Here is a 14,721-nt window from a genome sequence, read left to right on the forward strand (position 1 = left end):
TATAATTTAATATATATTATTTAAAATAAAATATATTATATAATAACTTTTATGATAATTTTAAAATTTGTATATTGCTACTACTATATCAATCACATTATTAAAAATATTAATAAGAGCATACAATTTTTGAAATATACTGCTTCTACAACATACTGCTATTGCTTCCTCATCAGATGTATCAATCGAGACCTTATTACCTGACCATAAAGATTTCTTTCCTAGCAGCATTTTCTTAATCCAGTTCGTCAAAGAGATGGTACTCCATAGATAATTCGCCACGCAAGTTGCAACAATTCATTTTACTTGCTTAAGAGAAAGAATTCACACCCATACCTTCTTCTATCTTTTGTGTACATATCTCTCACCAGGAAACAAAAAGAAAGCTTAACACAATTTTCTATCTTTTATACAACTTGAGGCAATCGATATGCAGTGATCCGTATATTGACCACACTCAAGCTCACTTACCTGAGTAGTTGTAACCGTCTTGCCAAGGAGGGATAACGCCATGTCCAAGCTTTGAACTTGCACCTAATATGTTCCACCACTACAAGAAAACATGGAGTTAGCGACCACTATTTACGACTACAAATGTGTAGTCGTAATTTAGGATCGAGTTTACGACCAACTTACGACTCCAACAAAATTAGTCGTAAGCTAATCATAAATTTGCAACTAATATTTACAGTCGTAACCGAGTCGTAATATTACATCTAATGTACGACTAAGGTTTCATTTAGTTGTAATGTAGTTGTAATTTTATGACTTATTTACATCCAAATTTTTACATCTAATTGACGACTAATTTACGAGAAATGTAGTTGCACTTTGGTAGTTAAGATATGATTAAACGTAAATACGTTGTAACATTGTTACCTACCAAAATCAAAATTTCTCTATAAATATGATCTTTTTCTTCATTCTTAAGATGCACCAAAAAAAAAGAGCAAAAAAAAACCGCAAATTAAAAGTAAAAAAAATGTCTGGAAATATTTATGAGGTTCAGAGTTGGATGTATACACATAAATATTTAAGGGGAAGAGTAACAGACGAATTTCTCAATAGAGCAGAGGTATTCATGTATCAGGCCGGACATACGCCTCTCACAAAGAAAACGGGTAAAATGTTATGTCCCTGTCGTAAATGCAACAATACGAAGTTTGCTGCTAGTAAAACCGTTTGGACACATATAGTAAGTAGAGGATTTACTCCACAATACTATACTTGATTTAACCACAGAGTGATAATAGGAATGAAGCTAGTAGTAGTAATCAGGTTGAAAATGTTCGTAACAGAGATGAACCACATTTGCATTTTGAAAGTGTTATTCAAGAAGATCATATCGTAGATCATGATAGAATGCATGATATGGTTACCGATGCATTTCGTGAAACAACATCAATAATAGAGGAGGTCGAAAATGTAGAGAGACCTAATTTGGATGCAAAAACATTTTATGAAATGCTAGCAGCAGCTAATGAGCCAATTTATGAAGGTTAGCATTATATGATAGCTACCATTTCTATTGAGTTAAATTGTTTGCAACTATTTATTTCTAAACTCTTGTAGTGTTTTTCTATCGAGTTTTTTTGTGTTCGAGATGACTCATTAAAATCTTAATCTTTTACAGGCTTATTTTCCAAATAAACAAAAGATAAGAGATAGTTAGATTTTTTGTGAGATGTTAGAAAAAGATATGAAGAAAAATGAAAAGAGAAGAAATGCTTTGGTCAAATAATTTGGGGAGATTTTATGTATATAGAAACAAATTCCCCATGTTTTAATCATGGATGTAAGTTTTTTGCGTCTGAAAGATACTTGAATTGATATCTATATTATTAAAAGAGAAGTACCCATATAGAATACCCATTAGTTTTTAGTGTTATTTACACTTCCATGCAACTGGCATTAAATAATACTTTATATTTTAATGCTTTCTCTTTTCCACTTTGATTAATAAGTTTTCCAAAATTAAATTTGAATTAAATACGCAATTAAACAATACTTCATATTTTAATGTTTTATCTTTTTCACTTGCATTAATGTGTTTTTAAAAATTAAATTTGAATTAAATACTTCATTAACTTCTCAATTAAATCAATGTTAAATTAAAAAATATATTTTTATTGGACAAACAATTCATGAAAATTATAATATCAACTCTTCATTTAACAAATTTGAACGAAAAAATTTATTACCAAATTTGAACCGAAACTGGATAATATCCAAATAGATTTACCATTTTGGTATCTAGAGAACCATAACCAAACCTTATCCGAACGAAATATTTCGGATATTGAATGTATTTAAATCATATTTATATACTTCAATATGTTGGCTATTTTTCGAGTTAATATCCAAGATATAAGCTATTTTAAGTTGTTTTAGATATTTGAATTATAAAAATAGTCAAAAATAAACATCTAAAGTAGATAAAAAAATCAAAACACCAAAATACTTAAAATATATATTTATTCTTCATCCAAATATTCAAGTTAAACCTATTTTTAATTTTTAATTTAGGTACTTTGACTTACATTACTCAAATTTACATGTTATTTTTTTTTAGATTTAGGGATATTTAAAGATATATAAATTTTGGAAAATTAAAATAATTTAAACGGGTTATCAAACCCGCAAAGATCCGAATCAAACCGGAATCAAAATTTATAAATACTCGAATAAAGTTAGAATCTTTAAACTCGAAAATCTCAAATCCGAGTATATTTTAACCGAATTCGAGTAGATACCCAAATACCACCCCTAGCTTAGTCAATATAAAACGATCAAATATTACAAATATACTATTTAGTATAAATAAATAAAAACTAAAACTTTAAATTAATACCCGTGCAATCGCACAGGTCAATATCTAGTATATTCTTAGAAGATCTACTTTACAAAAGAATATGGATACTTACAAAAGGATAAACGAAATAGAATTAGATACAAAAGAGTTTCTCATAACCAACTAGACCATTTAACCAAAATGGGTGACACGAAGCAGCATAGGATACGGTCCTATCTTGAGAGGTTACACTGTTTTCTATTAGGCTGGATGGATGATTAGAAGAGCTATTTTCCCCTTTCATGGACCAAAATGAAATAGAAGACAGTGCAACTCTAACTTCCGAAGAGATATATCTTAATGCGGGCCAAGCAAGTGACCTATTAACAGCACCAACTAAATCTTTAGCATTCAAGGCAAACACCACTTTAGAGACCTTTAAATGAATCATGTTCTCCACTGTCAATAGAAGACTTTGAACATTGGCATCATGAAGGTTGTTAACAAAAGAAAAGGCCTTATGCTGTGTAAAAGACAGGTTCCCTGATCATTAAGGCGAACTAAGATGCTCCTCCTAGTTTATGTTTGAACCAAGATAATCTGATATTACATTAGCTCCAGTTGAAAGCAGGAGGAATCCAACACTCATGATGTTTCAAGATAATTCTAAGATGGTTTATGATTCATCAGTTTCTTAAGCTAAGCTCCAGAGATGAGACGTCATCTTGAACTTTCTGAAAAATATCAGATGCTACGAACCTTTTCAAAATGTTAACTCATATTTATTTACATAGTAAATTCTGAGTAGATTATTTTCGTGTTTTTTTTGAACTTTTAACATCGGAAATGTTTTGTATATTTTGTCATCATCAAAATTGTTTTTTTCTCAGCCCTTTCTCAAAAAAATGTTTTTTTCTCGCAAATCATATAACTTTGATAATCTTTATTCTTTTGTGAAATTGTGGTGTTTTGTGTATTCTTTGACACTATGTATAGTTACGCCCTCTGATTTTGAATTCATTAAAAACATTATAATGACCAAATGGGTAAAAAACATTAATGCTTTTTGTCAAAAAGAAAAAAAAACATTATAGTGACGAAATGGCTAAATCTCGATCATTTTTACAGAAAGAGCCGCAGGTAGTTTGGGAAGAATCGGACATGATCCATTATGTTCAAGGCTATTGGTTTCTCTGAGATAATTTCTTATCCTAGGTTTCGTAATTTAGCTATAAAATATGGTAAAAATATACTTTATAGAAAAAATACAATATAATTAATAAATTGTTTTGAAATTTGAAAAGGTAAACACATAAAAAAAAAATCATTAAACTGAAAGAGATATTACAACCGCGAGTCGTTGATCCTATAACCAACCAAACACACCATATTGCACTCTCTAATAAGCCCTAACCAAAACCATGAATCTTTCTTCTCCTTCTCATTTTCTCTCATCGCCGTCCTCGTTTCCCGGGAGAAGCCATATATAGCCCTTTTAGAGGTCTTTCAATTAGGGGTTTTCGTTACCACCCTCCCTGTTTATGGCGGCAGAGAATCGTAAGGATCGAGGCGTTTCCTCTGAAGTCTCGATTCCTTCCGGTTTGAACCGGATCAAGACCCGGTTAGCTCCCAGACCCGATGAATCCGCCGTCGTCACCGTTCCTCCTCCTCCTTTTAATAACCGTATTGCTCCTCGTCAACATGGCAAAACCACTTCCAAGCAAGGTTTTGATTTCTGTTATGATCATTTCAAACTTGCCTCCAAAGAAACAAAACTGAATAGGTTTCTTGATTCTTGATTCTTGATTCTTGATTCTTGATTCTTGATTTCAGAGCATAAAGGAAAGAAGTTGTCTAGGTGGCTTGCTTCTTATAAACCCAAGTATTCTGTGAACCTTCACAAAGATTATGGTTGCTCAACTAGTGAGGTAAAAGAAATTGGTTTTGATTTGTGCATCATTGGGGTTTTGATACTAACTGTGACCTTGTTTTTGGTGTCAGGATGCCAAATCTAAAGTCAAGAACTCTCGCTGTAAAGAAGAGGAAAGGATGGTCAAGCTATCCGAAACTAACAAGGTGCCAGCAATAGGTATAAAGAGCTTTTCACATGAGTTAGGTCCACGTGGCGGTGTTCAAGCTTCTCACCCTCGTCCACACAGCTACAACGATCTCAAGGTGATGCTTTTATATTTTGATTTGTTTGGTTTTGTCTTAAAATTATTGAGTTTTGGAGATGATGAAATGGGTTATATTCAGGAACTTTTGGGCTCACTTCACTCAAGATTTGATGTAGCAAAGGAGATTGTGGATAAGAAGCTGGATGACTTTGTTATAGATGTGGAAGAGAATATGGAGAAAATGGATTCATCATGCCCTGAAGATCGAGAGATGGCAGAGGAGTTACTTAAGTTGGCTCAGACCTGTATAGAGATGACATCTGCTCAGCTTCGTGCTACTTGTGAAGCGATTGTCCAAGACTTAACTAAGAAGATGAAACAGTGTCAAGCAGGACTTGTGAAGTGGTTTGTCTCTCAGTTGCTCTTTATACTGACTCATTGTACAAGAGTCGTCATGTTCCAGAAGGAGACTGAGCCAATTGATGAGAACTCCTTCCGGAAATTTAAGGAGTGTTTGGAAAACATCCCTTCTCTGGAAACACATTGGGTTTCCAATTCTAGAGTTGATGATTCTGGAAAAGGGTTGAAGAAACAGGACAAGGAGTCTTTGGAGCCAGAGGCAACTCTAGGCAATGATGCTGCTAGAGAAGGTTATGGAGCTTCTAAAGAGGAGAAGATGCCAAATGAGCCTGGGAAAGAGTTAGGTGGATGGGATTCTGTAATCTGCAGAATATGCGAGGAAGAAGTTACTCTCTCCCATCTGGAACCACACTCTTACATATGTGCATACGCAGATAAATGTGAGATAAACTGTTTGGATGTAGATGAGCGCCTTTTGAAACTAGAAGAGATACTGGAACAGATCATTGATTCAAGGAGTTCAAATTCCTTTCCTCAAGCTGGTGGCGGCGGCCTGGAAAACTCGGTCGTTCAGAAATCTGGGGTTGCATCTGAAGGTTGTTCTCCTAAGGTGAATGAATGGCGGAACAAAGGTGTGGAGGGAATGTTTGAGGATCTGCATGAGATGGATACTGCCTTCATAGACGAGTCTAATACATTTCCTATTAACTTGAAGAGCCATGTAGGGGCTAAATTTTGCCATCATGGCACTTCATCATCAACTGGTAGCATCACTTCAGTATCTTCAACGAATACCCCCAGAACAAGTCACTTTGACTCTTATTGGCTAGAGAGGCATAGTCCAGAGCAAGAGGATCTTCAACTGGTTAGTTTTCTGTTTCCACTATATTGTGTTTTTAGGCAGATACGGTATTTGTATCGAGGTTGCTTTTCTGTCTCTCTTATATACTCCCTCCGTTTCACTTTATTTGTCGTTTTAGGTTCGTGCACACGGATTAAGAAAACATTTAATTTTGTATATTTTCAAAATAAAAACATCATTACCCATACACCTAACCATATTTCAACCAATAGAAAAATAAATAGAAGAATCTTATTAATAAATTTTGCATTATTTTGAAACGAAAATTTTCTCCTACAAGAACAATTAATTTGAAACAGAGGGAATATTTATTCAGGTACTATCTTGATAAGTTTTGGGAATATTTTCTTGCAGATGATGGACCTTTCTGATATTGCACGCTGTGGAGCAAGCACTGATCTCTCGAAAGAGGGTTCCTGTGACTATTTGCTTGCCTGCATGCAAGACATACAAGCTGTGTTGAAGCAGAGCAAGCTCAAAGCACTTGTTATAGATACCTTTGGAGGGAGGATCGAGAAACTTCTCTGGTAAAATTCACTGTGTTATAATTTACACCTCTATCTGCAGCGATAATTATGTGTTATAAGTATATTATTAATTTCTGATCTTATCTGCAGCGAGAAATATATGTATGCCTGTGATTTGATTGCTGATAAAAGTTCAACGGGAAATGTAAAAGATAGCGAAAGTGTCTCGGAGCATGCATCGCAAGGTTCCGCAATGACTACTCCCCACTTTGCGCAGAAAGAAAGGACAAGCATCGATGACTTTGAGATCATCAAACCAATTAGCAGAGGTGCCTTTGGTAAAGTCTTTCTTGCACGTAAAAGAACTACAGGGGACTTTTTTGCAATCAAGGTAGATGCAACAGGGGACATTGGTATTTGTTAAACTATTTGGAGTCAGCTTATCCGTGTGCTAATCTAATGTTGCTAAAATACAGGTACTCAAGAAGCTGGACATGATAAGGAAAAACGACTTCGAACGGATATTGGAAGAGCGAAATATACTAATAACAGTCAGATACCCTTTTGTGGTAAAACATTTTCACTTCTTTGCTACTGTCCAACCATAATAACTCTTCCCAAAGGCTAAACACCCTGGTCTTATTATTAATGCAGGTTCGATTTTTTTATTCATTCACCTGCAGTGATAACCTCTACTTGGTAATGGAATATCTCAATGGTGGTGATCTATACTCTCTGCTCCAGAAAGTTGGCTGTCTTGACGATGACATTGCTCGTATATACATCGCGGAACTGGTTAGTTGAAAGGCTTCAAACACATAGAATACCTAAGTTTGTAGGGGTTCTTAAAGAAACAGTTATTATTTATTTCAGGTTCTTGCATTGGAATACCTACATTCTCTAAATATAGTGCACAGAGATATAAAGCCTGATAACCTTTTAATTGCTCATGATGGACACATCAAGGTCTGTTATCTATCCTCTGCGATTGTTGAATTTACTTTGTTCTGCTGTTTTAACCATCTAACTTATTATAACCGTTGTCACCAGCTGACAGACTTTGGGCTGTCAAAGATCGGTCTTATAAACAACACAATTGATTTATCTGGCCCTGAGTCAGACGCATCTCCAAGAAAAAGTTCTCGTCATTTTCAGAAGAGCAAAGAAGAAGAGAGAATACGACATTCAGCTGTTGGGACACCTGACTACTTGGCGCCGGAGATTCTTCTCGGAACTGAACATGGTATGCATACAACCTTAAACGTAGGCCAAGAAATTATATTTACCTTTTTTAATGTGTGTGCAGGTTATGCTGCTGATTGGTGGTCTGTGGGAATCATCTTGTTTGAACTGATAACCGGAATTCCACCTTTTACAGCAGCCCGCCCTGAGGTGCCTACAACATCTTAAACTTACTGACTAGAGTGTAGTTCTGGAGCTGCCAGCAATTTTGAAAGTCATAAAAGCTTAGTAGTATCATACTCTTATGTTCATTGTAGTCCAATGTTCTTCAGGCATCTTAGGCAAAGAACTCTCTGAATAATTCATTTGTTACAAGCTATATTGAGATGAGTTCTACAAACATTTTTACCAGGCTCAACTTTTCTAATTATGCTGTGCAGATTATATTTGACAACATCCTCAACGGAAAAATGCCCTGGCCTGATGTGCCTGGTCAAATGTCATACGAAGCTCAGGATCTGATTAACAGGTATGTTTTGTCTTGACGAATTTTCCTGCGGTTTTATGCACGTTACTCTTAGTATATTTCGAGCTGATGAATTAACCTGGTTACTTACAGCATCAGTTGATTTTTTTGGCTTTATTCTGGTCTGTGTTGAGGATATTTTACTGGTCTGTGTTAAGGATATTTTACTGGTTTCTCCATATTCATATGGACTCATTTTCTTTCGATATAGGTTTCTTGTCCATGAGCCGGAAAAGCGACTGGGGGCGAATGGGGCTGCAGAGGTATTAAACTACTTTCCCTTTACTTTTTACTAAAGCAGCAGAACTGAGAAATAAATGGGCCTCTAAATGCATGCTAAGCAGAAGGATGCTGTTGTTTTACTTAAATTATGTGTAACATTTTGTGGTCTCATTTCCAGGTTAAGTCACATCCCTTCTTTCGAGGTGTTGACTGGGAAAATCTTGCTATGCAAAAGGTAAGAAAATAGACTCCCCACCTGTTTTGCTATCAAGACAGATTTGTTAGACAAATTATGCTAGTAAATCATTGTTAGTCGCCTGATGAAGAGATGAGAGAAACAGAAGTCTTATAATCTTTCTTTTTGGTAGGCTGCCTTTGTACCACAGCCTGAGAATATACATGACACCAGCTATTTTGTATCACGGTTCGGTGAAAAGAGTTGCAGTGATTCTGATACTGACAAGGAAAGTGAATCATATCCAAACTCAGGAGACGAGGTAAACATCTAGAAAACTCTGCATCCCTTTTTCTCTCCAAGTACTCTCACTTGCAAACATCGGATCTAAAGCGTATCCTGGTTTCGTGCGTTTTTTTTAGTTGGATGAATGCACCAACCTGGCCGACTTTGATTCTCCACCTTACTATCTCTCCTTCATAAACTTTTCTTTCAAGGTAAAATCTCTGCTCTCACACTAGAACGAATCTCAGCTTACATTTAGTTGACGTTGTTGGGTAGTCTTGGGAAACCTTAGTATAGATTAATAACTATAGAAATAAGTTACAAGTAACGTTGATGATTTTATTATTCTGTCTTGGGATTATTTATTATCAAACTATAAGATAATGATAAATATTATGTTGCAGAATTTGTCACAATTGGCTTCGATCAATCATGATGTGTTATTGCAAAAGGATCCAACCAAAGGAGGAGGAGCCTCACCTTTTAATGGCCATGGAACGTAGAGCTTTGGTACAATCGTCAAAGCGGGCTTTAGTCAGCGGGTTGGTCTGGTTTGCACCTGCTTTGACGTTTGTAGCTGCTGCTGCTGCAACTACTCTCCCTTTTTTTTATACGCGAGTTCGTTACCTTAATGGTTTAGGGTAACTGTTTATGCAGTTTTATCATAAAATCATTTGGAATGGTTTCAAATGCAAATCTCAAAGCTAATTAATAGTGTGGCAACAAAACTGGCATACCCGCCCACAGCACATATCTATTAGATACACATTTGTATTATTAGATTGGTGTATATTTGAGGGTGATGAAAATAAAAGAGAGTTTTTGGTTACTGAAAATTATGGGATCCCATTTCTCTAAAACACTTTTTTGTCACACAGTCAATGACAGAAGCCTCTTTAGAGAAAAATTCATAGTGTTGAGTTATATAATGTGTAAAAATCGCATAACAGCTTAAACCGATTCGGACATGGAATTCAGTTTTTGATTATTGTTTAGAGATTTGAATCAAGACTGAATGAATAAAATTGTAGTATTTTGTTTATTAATATTGAATCAAGACTGAACGGTTGAGTAAATACTAAAAATATAATTTATATATTTAAGAGACTAGTTTATACTATAATTTAAAACAGATAAATATTTAAAGGTATGATTTATAAATTAATTATTATTATTAAGTATTATCTTAAAACAATATCCAAATACGTTTTTGACAACGAACAATGATAATGGAATGTAAATACAAAACAGTCTTTTTTTTTAGCAAAACTTAAAACAGTCTAGTTAGCCAAACTTTCATCCGAACCCACATCGATCACATTGTTAACGGTACGCTCCGGGTACTATAAAGTTTTCTCGAAACTTTCATGCCGCGGCGAGTTGGGCCAAATCGATGAATACAGGCGTTGATCCGTATTTGATCGCCTAATTCCCGCGTTGACCGTTTAATTCTCGTCTAATCCCGCATTGACCGCCTAAGTTCTTCTTTTTTAAGCTGAAATACGATTGATTATTTTTACTCATTATTAACAGATTTATATAATTATTGATTACTAAATAGTTACAATTAGTTATCTAACCCAAAACAAACACATATATACTACATTAGGGATTTTTTCGTATCAAACACGCCCAAATCTAAATGTTCGATAAATTGAAAGGAGATCGTTTCAAAAAATTATCTAAAAAAGTTATAATTATGTATAAGAACTTGTGTCATTATGTTTAAAATTAACTAAACATATTATAAATATATTAAATTGTATTTAAAACTAGGCCCCGTGTAATCTCCGAGTACTCCCCAATTTTTTGGTAACTTGTTAGGCCCGGACTCGCCGCCCGACTAACCCCTAGCATAGTTCCGAATAAGGGGTATATGTAAATTTATTTTTAAAGAGGAAATTTGAAAACAATAGTTTGTGGTTTTTGTTCGTTTTTTTAGTTTTTTAATTGTAAATTATTTATATTTCGGATTTAAAAGGTTAAATAAGTATTATTTATTTCGAGTTACTAAACCTATTAAATTGTTTTTTTTAATAACTTCTAAATTGTTTATTGTTATGACTGAACTTTAATGCCAAAAAAAAAAAGGAAATCAAAGGAGGATTTTTCCTCAGAGGCGATAAAAAGAGAGCAAAAGTCGTGGGGTTTCATCCTCTCCGGCGGCCTCCACGGCGCTGTGAGAGGTGTTTATAGCTCTAGAGTCTGTTATTTTCTGTGGGTATTTTCTTCTGGGTAAGTGTTTTCCAATCGTGATTCAAAGTGTGGAGGGATGGAAAGATTTGAGCGCCGGTGATATCTCTTGATGTCTTCGGAGTCGATTTGGAGTCTGGGTTCAGATCTAGTACGGCAAGGTTGTGATTTGGAGCTCTTGTCCCCTTCGATTCAGATCTGGGTTTTTACCTAGGGTTTGGTCGTTCTGTTCGTTTGAGTCTTGTTGGTGTTAAGTTGTGGGTGGCTAGTCTCTGTCATGACCCTGGTTAGATGGCGAGACGGAGCTTGGACTTTAGTTGCAATCTTCTTCTCCTTTGTGGTAGTAGCAGTGTTCTCTCGTCGGTTCGGGTTGGTGCTGATTGCAGTTTTAATAGAAGCCGTGTGACTGACGAGGCTTGTGTGTATGTTGGGTTATGGTGGACTTCTATCTAGGCTATAAAGGGGACGTCAGTGCGTTTCAGCCGTATCCGAAAGTTATGTGGAGCATGAAGCGCTCAGACTTGTCGGGTTGTGAAGTCTTAGTTTTAGGTTCTTAGTTGGGGATAGTATCGTCTGGCAGGCGATAGATCCGGGGTGAGAGTGAGAAGACTCGGTGTCTTCGGTTCTAGAAGTGGAAGGTATCGTACGGCGGGCCAGGGGCAGCTACGATATATCCAGTTCAATGCTATCTATTATGTGTGGGAATATTGGTTGTGCTGAATTATCCTTGTCTCTGTGTAGCTCGTTCTTGTTGGTTATGATTTAGTAGCGGTTCCTACTTTAGATTTCATTGTGTTGTATTCTAAAGTTGCCCTGGTGTGGGTTTTAGCTGCCTGTCTTTGGGCTCTTGTTGTATTCTAAAGTTATATTCTAAGTTTTAATGAATATCATCCTTCAGAGGGAAAAAAAAAGGAGGATTTTCCTTTCGTCAATCTTTTGGCGGTGCTTTGAATTTCCTTTTTTGAGTGTCAGAAAAGGAAATTGTTAATTCAATATTTTCCTTTTTCCGTGTGTGCCGAAATCTATAAAAAGAGAGACTGTCATCTCTTCTCCTTCACTACTATTTCCTTTTCCTTACGTTTTTCTCTGCAAGCGATTTTGTTTTCAAAAACCCTAAAAAAGCTTTTCTTTATTCCTCAAAACGCGATTCTCTTTCGAAACCCTAGAAAATCAAAAGATGCAATCATCAAACGAAGAGTTCGTAAGGTTTCTAGGAGAAGGCTCCTTCGGCAGCGTTAATCTCGTCCGCTACTCTAATCCCAACGGCTCTTCCTCTTCCTATCTCTCTGCCGTCAAGAGCTCTCACCAAGAAGACTGCGACAGCCTCCAAAGCGAGTTAAAGATTCTTCTCGAACTCAAGGGATACCCCAATATCGTCACGTGTCTCGGAGACTCTCTCCAAGAAGGCTTCAGCGAGCTCGGGGATAGACTCTACAAACTCCAACTCGAGTACGCTTCCGAAGGTAGTCTAACCGCTTTCATGGACAAATACCCCGACAGGAAGCTGCCTGAGCCGTTGATCAAAGATTTCACAAAGATGATTCTCCGAGGTTTGGTCTCTGTTCACGGCCACGGTTACGTCCATTGCGACATCAAACCGGACAACATACTCGTCTTCCCGCGTCCGAGATCTTCTTCTTACGAGGTCAAGATTTCGGATTTCGGTAACGCGTTGGAGGTGGGAGAGGTTCCTATGTTCTGGGGGAGTGGAGTCCCGTGGGTGGGGACTCCGCTCTACATGCCGCCAGAGTCCGTACGTTACGGCGTCGTTTACAGGACGTTGGATTTGTGGTCGGTGGGGTGTTTGGTGCTGGAGATGTACACGGGGGTGAGTCCTTGGGAAGGTGTTCGTCTCGATCTTCTAGCGACCCGTCTCCGTTGCGGCGAAGCTCCTGAGATCCCTGAGAGTTTACCTTCCGATGCAAAGGACTTTATCCAAACTTGTTTCTCAAGGGAGCTTGAGGAGAGAGGAAGCGCTTATGAGTTGTTGTCTCATCCTTTCTTGCCTCGTTCAGAAGTTGAAGAAGAAGAGGAGGAGGACAAGAAAACAAGAAACTCGTTTCTATTGAAGTTGTTCAGACGAAGAAGTTCCAACAAGAAACCAAGGACAGATGATGCTGTTGTTATTTCAGAGAAGAAGCCTTTGAATTTGAGGTTTTTTCCTGCAAAGGCCTCACAGTTTAAGACAACTTTGAACCAAGTCTTGAGGTTGAAGTTTATACCTTTGAAGAAATCGACCAACTTTAATTCAGTGTCTGTACATTAAGGTTTAGTAGGTATATCTCTTGCTTAGTAGTTTTTGTTTATTGGCGTTTAGGATCTCTGTGTAGTTTCATTGATGTTTGGTATGTATCTGAGGTCTCAAATCAGTATGTTACGAAAGTGTAACTGTTAATAAAGTTCTTTTCAGTCTGAATTGCTCACTATACAGAGTTCTTTCCTCTGCAAACTCCAGTCTCAATCTTTTTACTGTGATAAGCAATTGAAAAGCATCTTTTTTACTCTGAGAATTCTAATACATTTTTTGATGAAACTTCTCATTAGCTTATCTATCATCTTCAACTAAACAAACTAATATCAGAACAGGCTTTACGACCAAACAACGCAGTTCTCTTAATTGGAAAAAATTAATCTCAGGTTTGCTCGGTCGATATGTGTTATTTCATATGCAGATATAGAGCCATGAACCTTTGAGCAACACCTCGGTGAAGCTGTTTTCATGAGATGGTATTCAAACTGCTTCAAGATAAAGAACATAAAGGTGGCACATGTTGAGGAGTGCCTTAGAGCATAATTATCCCTCATACCTATTTGGGTTTCTTTCTTTTTTTTTTAATTTTTTTTTTGTTTTTTTTCGTTTAAAAAAAAAAAAATTAAAAAAACCAATTGCGAGAAAACGTTTCCTCGCGAGACCACTTCTTCTCCTTTCTTCTTCTTGGTTCCCACCCTTTGTGGTCCCCCCCCACCAAGATCCCCCTCCAACATACCCCAATAAATATGCTTTTAGGCTAACATAGCAGGTGGCCTTGAGAGTACCAAAAATCACAGATCCAATGAAGATAAACTAGAGCTACTTTGACTACTCCATTATATCTCAATCTTATGAATCATACAAGTGGATCACTTACAGAATCATTGCATAGATACTTAACAGCTGCAGAGGTAACTAATGTTCCACAAACTGCTTCAACGAGGTTCTTTCCTGCGTATCTGATTGGAAGTCTTCTGCTTTTTTTAGTTTGAAACATTGCATCAGCAACAGCTACAGGTGAACCATTGCATCAGCTTTGATCCATATCTCTAGCATATTAGCAATGTACACTAAAACACACAAAAAATAGTAATCGTAGCATTGTCTCAGTTCGTTTTAGGCACAAGATGTATTTATAAAAAAATTTATATTTATTAGGCATAATTTGACCAATCAAATTACATAGATGTATTTATATTGGTTTAGTATAATTAATCCATATTTAAATAATAATTTTTAAAATAATAATATGTTGATATATATTTTTTTTAATTTTCGTATTTTCAGATA

The 14,721-nt window shown here is 36.2% G+C and overlaps 2 protein-coding genes across 2 annotated transcripts; both read left to right on the forward strand.

Moving 5' to 3' along the window:
• The first annotated feature begins 4,158 nt into the window (after positions 1-4,158).
• LOC130503521 (probable serine/threonine protein kinase IRE4) lies at positions 4,159-9,823 on the forward strand. Its single transcript, XM_056998143.1, has 17 exons — positions 4,159-4,516; positions 4,625-4,719; positions 4,793-4,966; positions 5,048-6,133; positions 6,485-6,657; positions 6,748-6,988; positions 7,074-7,166; positions 7,252-7,392; positions 7,471-7,563; positions 7,648-7,840; positions 7,904-7,989; positions 8,220-8,308; positions 8,517-8,568; positions 8,706-8,762; positions 8,896-9,024; positions 9,125-9,199; positions 9,392-9,823. Exons 1-17 carry the CDS (start codon positions 4,333-4,335, stop codon positions 9,488-9,490), a joined length of 3,060 nt encoding a protein of 1,019 aa, XP_056854123.1. The 5' UTR covers positions 4,159-4,332; the 3' UTR covers positions 9,491-9,823.
• Positions 9,824-11,062: 1,239 nt separating this feature from the next.
• Positions 11,063-13,521, forward strand: LOC130503519 (mitogen-activated protein kinase kinase kinase 20-like). Its single transcript, XM_056998140.1, has one exon. It carries the CDS (start codon positions 12,358-12,360, stop codon positions 13,444-13,446), a length of 1,089 nt encoding a protein of 362 aa, XP_056854120.1. The 5' UTR covers positions 11,063-12,357; the 3' UTR covers positions 13,447-13,521.
• Positions 13,522-14,721: the final 1,200 nt, after the last annotated feature.

The sequence above is a fragment of the Raphanus sativus genome, unplaced genomic scaffold (genome assembly GCF_000801105.2).
Source record: "Raphanus sativus cultivar WK10039 unplaced genomic scaffold, ASM80110v3 Scaffold0995, whole genome shotgun sequence".
In the NCBI taxonomy this organism is placed as follows: Eukaryota; Viridiplantae; Streptophyta; class Magnoliopsida; order Brassicales; family Brassicaceae; genus Raphanus; species Raphanus sativus.